This window comes from Piliocolobus tephrosceles, chromosome 21 (assembly GCF_002776525.5).
Source record: "Piliocolobus tephrosceles isolate RC106 chromosome 21, ASM277652v3, whole genome shotgun sequence".
In the NCBI taxonomy this organism is placed as follows: domain Eukaryota; kingdom Metazoa; phylum Chordata; class Mammalia; order Primates; family Cercopithecidae; genus Piliocolobus; species Piliocolobus tephrosceles.
Genome location: NC_045454.1, coordinates 44,464,358 through 44,471,244, shown reverse-complemented (window position 1 = coordinate 44,471,244; position 6,887 = coordinate 44,464,358). Strand labels below are relative to the sequence as shown.

Here is a 6,887-nt window from a genome sequence, read left to right as displayed (position 1 = left end):
CTGCAACCTCCGCCTTCCGGGTTCAAGCGATTCTTTTGCCTCACCCTCCCGAGTAGCTGGGATTACAGGCGCCCGCCACCATGTCCAGCTAACTTTTAATAATTTTGGTAGAGACAGGGTTTCGCCATGTTGGCCAGGCTGATCTGGAACTCCCGACCTCAGGTGATCTGCCTGCCTCAGCCTCCCAAAGTGCTGGGATTACAGGCGTGAGCCACCACGCCTGGTCGAGCCTCTCTTGAACCAGGAGGTCAAGGCTGCAGTGAGCTGGGATCATGCTACTGCACTCTAACATGGGCAACAGAGCAAGACCCCAGTCTCAAAAAATAAATAAAATAAAATGAAGTCCAAGCCAGGCTTGGTGCTTCATGCCTGCAAACCCAGCACTTTGGGAAGCCAGGGAGGGAGGATGACTGGAGCCTAGATATTCAAAAGCAGACTGGGCAACATAGTGATACCTTGTCTCTACAAAATTTATTTATTTATTTATTTTTTGAGACAAAGTCTCACTCTGTCATCCCGGCTGGAGTGCAATGGCACAATCTCAGCTCACTGCAACCTCTGCTTCCCGGGTTTAAGCTATTCTCCTGTCTCAGCCTCCCAAATAGCCAGAATTACAGCCATGTGCCACCACGCTTGGCTAATTTTTTGTATTTTTAGTAGACACAGGGTTTCACTATGTTAGCCAGGCTGGTCTCAAACTCCTGACCTCAGATGATCCACCCACCTCAGCCTCCTAAAGTGCTGGGATTACAGGCGTGAGCCACCACGCCCAGGCCTACAAAAATAATTTTTTTTAAAATTAGACTCAGTGGAGCAGGCCCACAGTCCCAGCAACTTGGGAGTCTGAGATGGGAGGATTGCTAGAGCCTGGGAAGTCAAAGCTGCAGTGAGCTGATCACCCACTGCACTCCAGCCTGGGCAAAAGAGTGAGATCCTGTTTCTTTTACTTTTTTTGTTCCCCAGGCTGGAGTGCAGTGGTGCAGTCTCGGCTCACTGCAACCTCTGCCTCCTGGGTTCAAGCTATTCTCCTGTCTCAGCCTCCTGAGTAGCCGGGACTACAAGCGCCTGCCACCACCACACCCAGACAATTTTTTTTTTTTTTGAGACGGAGTCTTGCTCTGTCCCCGGGGCTGGAGTGCGGTGGCCGGATCTCAGCTCACTGCAAGCTACGCCTTCCGGGTTTACGCCATTCTCCTGCCTCAGCCTTCGGAGTAGCTGGGACTACAGGCGCCCACCACCTCGCCTGGCTAGTTTGACAATTTTTTATATTTTTAGTAGAGACAGGGGTTCACCATGTTGGCTAGGCTGGTCTCGAACTCCTGACCTCAGGTGATCCTCCCGCCTCTCAGCCTCCCAAAGTGCTGGGATTACAAGTGTGAGCCACTGCGCCCGGCCAAGACACAGTCTCCAAAAACATAATTAAAAAATAATTAAAACAGGGTGAGTCCGAGACCATCCCAGGATACCTGGCTTCGAGTGCACTGAGGAGGAAGCCACAGTGGGTGGGGGTCCCCAGACCTGGCAATGGGAAGGCACTGCCCAAGCTCTGCTCTTCTTCCAAGAATCCCGATGTTAACGCAGACTCCCCACCCCAGCCTTGCTGCCCCTGCTCCCAAAAAGCAAGAAGCACAGTAGCTGCACCCAGGGCTGGGTCTCCACATCCCACCTTCTCTCAGCTGGGCTCTCATGGAGGAGGGGCTGCGGCAGAGACCCCAGGATGCCCAGGCCGAGACAGACACTCAGAGGCAGGCGGAGAATGTGAAGCAACTTTAATCGCCACCCTCAGACTGGGCAGCAGGAGTGTCTCAAGCACGTGGCCGTTCCACCCCCTGGGAGCTGCCTGGGGCCAGCCCCTCGGTTCTGGCTGTAGCATGTTCCCCATCCTGGCTCCCCGGGTCTCCACAGGGAGTGTCCAGGGACCCTCAGTCTCCAGGGCCACTTCTGCAGGAGCTCGGGTTCGAGGTTCCACGTGGCCAGAAGAGCTCAGGTCTCTGAGGGCTGGTGTGCCTGCGCACCCATCTGCATCACTGCTCTCCTCCTGGCCGGCTGTGCCCAGGGCTGGGTGACGGTGGTGGCAAGTGCTTGTCCTCAGGGCAGCGAGGTCTTCCGTTCTGACAGCAGCAGAGACTCCTTCATGGCCACCAGTAGCCCCAGCGGGCGGAGGCGCTCCTGGGCTCGGAGCCAGGACAAAAGGAGGAGGGTGGCGGCGACCAGGCTTGTACTGAGCACCGCTGTGGGGAACAGATGGACAGAGGTATAAGGAGGGGGGAAGGCAAGAGCCCCCACACCCACCAAGCTCCGCACACATGGGGATGGGAGTTCTGCAGCTCATCCCTCCCCACCCACCTCCCCTGAATCCCCGGAGCTCTAAGCCCCCAGCGTGGGAGGGTAAGTCCATCTCACCAGCAGCTGCAATAGCCCCATAGACACCTGGGCTTCCAGACTGGTCCCCGGCAGAGGAGGATGTGACATTCTCAACAGAGGTGACACTCTCCGGGATCACAGGGGGCCCCGTGGTTGTGGCATCCCCTTTCAGGAGGGTCTCATTGGTTCCTGCAATAAGCCCAGGCGTTCAGTAGCTGAGGAGCGAGCACTGACGGCATGAGGGGGCCAGGTGCCCAGTGGAGCCCTTGGGGTTTACCCTCCCACCAACCCAGGGCTGGGTGAAGGTGACTGCTGCCTGTAATCATGAATTTTTGTTTTGGTTTGTTTTCTTGGAGAGGGAGTCTGGCTCTGTCACCCAGGCTGGAGTACAGTGGCGCAATATGGGCTCACTGCAACCTCCACCTCCTGAGTTCAAACGATTCTCCTGTCTCAGCCTCCCCAGTAGCTGGGATTACAGGCGCGTGCCACCACATCTGGCTAACTTGTATTTTTAGCAGAGATGGGAGTTTGTCATGTTGGCCAGAGTGGTCTCAAACACCTCACCTCAGGTGATCCGCCTGCCTCGGCCTCCCAAAGTGCTGGGATTACAGGCGTGAGCCACCGCACCGTACCCGGCCTTTTTTTTTTTTTTTTTTTTTGAGATGGATTTTCGCTGTCTCCCAGACTGGTGTGCAGTAACACAATCTCAGCTCACTGCAACCTCCGCCTCCCAGGTTCAAGTGATTCTCCTGCCTCAGCCTCCTGAGACGCTTGGATTAACAGGTGTGTGCCACCACGCCCAGGTAAGTTTTTTGTATTTTTAGTAGAGACGGGGTGCCACAATGTTGGCCAGGCTGGTCTCGAAATCCTGACCTCAAATGATCTGCCCGCCTTGGCCTCCCAGAGTGCTGGGATTACAGGCGTGAGCCACAGCGCCCGGCCCCAAATGATGTCTTGCCGCCCCTACAGGGATGCAGGCACAGGAAAAGGCATGTGTCCACCTCCCCAGCCTGGCCACGCCCCCGCAGGCAGCGGGCTTCCCCATCTACCCACCAGTCCACCCCACCCCAGCAGGTGCGTACCACAGCCGAGCTCATCGCTGGAGTCGGGACAGTCTGGGTGGCCGTCGCAGCGCCACGTGAGTGGAATGCAGTCATCGCTCAGCGTGCAACGCAGCTCGCCTGCTGGGCAGGCCGGGCGGCTGCAGTTGCGCAGTTTCTTGTCGGTTCTCCCGGAGCAGTCACTGACGCCCGTGCAGGGGCAGGGGAGGCCAGGGGGCGGTGGGCATTGCCCGTTCTGGGTACACGGCTCAATCCCTGGGGCACAGGGTTGATCAGGTCCCAAATGCCCACCCAAGAAGGCCCAGGTACTCCCTGCAACCCCTTCCCCTGCAAGCCCCACCCTGTAAGAACAGCTGAGCCCAAAAAATGCTCCCTTCCTAAGGCTCCGCCCCCTGCAACTGTTAACTCCACCTTCTAAGGACAGGCCGCCCTGCAAGTTCTTCCCCCAAGACCCCACTAGCTCTACCTTCCTACAAGCCCACTTTATTCTATTTGTTTGTTTGTTTCTTTTTCTTTCTTTTTTTTTTTTTTTTTTGAGACGGAGTCTCCCTTTACCACCCAGGCTGCATTGCAGTGGCGCGATCTCGGCTCACTGCAACCTCCGCCTCCCAGGGTCAAGTGATTCTCCTGCCTCAGCCTCCTGACTAGCTGGGATTACAGGGGCCTGCACCACATCCGGCTAACTTTTGTATTTCTAGTAGAGATGGTTTCACTGTGTTGGCCGGGCTGGTCTGGTACTCCTGACCTCAAGTGATCCGCCTGCCTCAGCCTCCCAAACTGCTGGGATTACGTGCGTGAGTCACCGCACCTGGCTCCCTCCCTCTTCCCTCCCTCCCTCTTTCCTTGTTTCTTCCTTTTTTTCCTTTTTCTTTTTTTTTTTTTTTTCTTTCCTTTTTGTCCTGAGACAGAATCTTACTCTGTCGCCCAGGCTGGAGTGCACTGGCACAATCCTAGCTCACTGCAGCCTCAACCTCCCAGGATCAAGTCATCGATCTCCCCACCCTAGCCTCCCAAAGTGCTGGGATTACAGGCATGAGCCACTGCGCCCAGCCCAAGCCCATCTTAGACCCCGCTTCTTCTTATGACCCACAGACTCAAGTCGCACCCATCCCTGTGGCCCTGCCTCTCCCACAAGCTCCACCTCCACGAGCCTGGCCCCTAACAGCCCACCCTCAGGCCCGCCCCCTGTAAGCCCCGCCCTGGGGCGTGGCCACTCACTGCACTCCTCCTCATCGCTGCCATCGCTGCAGTCGAAGTCCCTGTCGCAGCGCCAGGTGAGGGGCACGCATAAGCCACTGGTGCGGCACTGGAACTTGGTGGGTGGGCACGAGCCTGAGCTGGGGCCTGTGAGACGGATGCAAATGAAGCCCGGGAAGCTGGAGGCTGGACCTTCCTCCATGAGCACAGTAACCACTGGCTGTGACCCGCAGGAGACAGATGAAGTCCTGGGATGTAGGAACCACACTGACGGGTGCTTGTTACTAAGCCCCTAGTACAAGTGCGGTTCACAGTGTAGCAGTTCCTGGGCTCACCAAGAGCCCCACTGGGCAGGTGCTACTGCACGCCCCACGTTACAGAGAAAGGAACTAAGAGGAGGCTACAGAGCTGGTGGCAGAGGCTGAGTGCGGTTGCTCACGCCTGTAATCTCAGCACTTTGGGAGGCCGAAGCAGGTGGATCACTTGAGATCACTGAGACCAGCCTGGCCTACATGGTGAAACCCCATCTCTATTAAAAACACAAAAATTAGCTGGGCGTGGTGGTGTGTGCACTGTAATGCCAGCTACTCGGGAGGCTGAAGCATGAGAAATGCTTAAACCTGGGAGATAAGAGGTTGCAATGAGCCGAAATCATACCGCTGTACTCCAGCCTGGGCAACAGAGCGAGATTCCATCGCTACAAAAAAAAGAAAAAAGAGCTAGTGGCGGAGTTGGGGTTCGAACTCAGGTCTCGCTGATCCCAGAGTTTTCACCAGGCTCCTCACAGCGAGATGATCTACCCGGGAGACCTCCAAACTCAGTGGTTAAAGAGACTGGGGGACGGGCCATTTTTCCACATGCCCTGGGTCAAGCTCACGGGCTCAGGTTAGCAGGGAGGGTGTATCTCCTCTAGGTAGCAAAAGGGAAACTGAGGCACAGGGTGGGAAACTGAGGCACTGGGTAGAAAACCTGCTCAGTCACCAAGTCCTGTTGCCTCGCCTCCTGAATTCCTCCCAGACCTATCACTTCCCTATCCTAAATGTGTCAGCTCCTCACCAGAGCCCCAGGCCCCAAGGTCCATTAGGACACCAGTACTGCCCTTCTCGCTCTCCTCTCTACACGGTGTTTTCCCCTCAGTTTTCAGATCTCAGCTGATTTCCTGGGACGGTTCTCATGTCCCTCTCGGAGACCTAGGAAGCACTGCCTCCCACGTCTAACAACTGTCCTTAAAGCCCTGGTCATGCCTGTCCAGCCACAGACTGGACATTCCGTGGAGGTCAGGGCTGTGACCTGGCTGCCTAAACCCAGGGCAGTGCCTGATCATAAGTGGACACAGGTCACATAAGGGTTCAAGCTGGGTTCAGAGAAGATCCAGGCTGTCCTAGATTCTGAGCAGGGAAGCTTAGCTGTTTGTCGACCTGGAGGGGCACAGAGGGGCCTGGAACCTGGGTCAAGCAACAGAGGAAGGGAGTGGCTTTCAAGGCTTCCTCCTGGGTGCGGCCAGGGGAGGTGGCAAATCCGCTACCCGGCTTGGCTTCACTTTACCAGGGCCTTTAACCTCTTCCACCTTTACCCACCAGCCATGAGCCTCCAACCCCCCACTGCCCACAGTCAGCCCCTCCCCGGCCACCAGGCCCAATTGCACCTGCTTGCCACACGGTCCCTGAGCTCTGCGGAGCCCGGAAGAGCAGTGGACAAACCGGAGCCAGCTTCCTTCCCTGCCCCCAGGGGCTCTGGCAGCCTCCAGGTGTGGCTCTCCACCCAGGCCCAGACTTCCACAGCCCTGACACTTCTGACCTCCCTTCGCTGGCCTGCTGAAGTGTGTGTCCCTCTGCAAAGTGGACAGCAGAGCACAGCAGTCCCCGCCTCATAGGGTGGTAAGTCTGATAGGAGTTAGAGTGACCAGTGACTTTGCCTCCTGGCCTCAGTTTTCTCACATGTAAAAGGGGTATGCTGGGAATCCCTACCTCAACATCCTGAGGACAAAGAGACTGTGTATAGAGTTTTGTCCTGTAATCCCAGCACTTTGGGAGGCTGAGGCAGGTGGAACACTTGAGGTCAGGAGTTCGAGACCAGCCTGGCCAACATGGTGAAACCCCATCTCTACTAAAAATACAAAACTAGCCGGGCGAGGTGGCGGGCGCCTGTAATCCCAGCTACTCGGGAGGCTGAGGCAGGAGAATGGCATGAACCCGGAGGGTGGAGCTTGTAGTGAGCTGAGATTGCGCCACTGCACTCCAGCCTGGGCGACAGAGTGAGACTCCA

General features: G+C 56.6%; 1 protein-coding gene across 3 annotated transcripts in view; it reads right to left on the bottom strand.

The window, feature by feature from the left end:
• Nucleotides 1–1,752: 1,752 nt before the first annotated feature.
• The window catches only part of CD320 (CD320 molecule), a 7,274-nt gene continuing 2,139 nt past the window's right edge, over nucleotides 1,753–6,887 (bottom strand). Inside the window, exons 2-5 of one of the 3 annotated variants that reach the window (XM_023197434.2) lie at nucleotides 4,644–4,769; nucleotides 3,447–3,680; nucleotides 2,404–2,553; nucleotides 1,753–2,231 (exon numbers count right to left, since the gene is read on the bottom strand). In XM_023197434.2, the coding sequence (XP_023053202.2) occupies nucleotides 2,089–2,231; nucleotides 2,404–2,553; nucleotides 3,447–3,680; nucleotides 4,644–4,769 (653 nt within the window). In that variant the 3' untranslated portion in view covers nucleotides 1,753–2,088. The remainder of the gene's footprint in view (nucleotides 2,232–2,403; nucleotides 2,554–3,446; nucleotides 3,681–4,643; nucleotides 4,770–6,887) is intronic. The other 2 variants (XM_023197435.2, XM_023197436.2) reach the window with 2 other exon arrangements.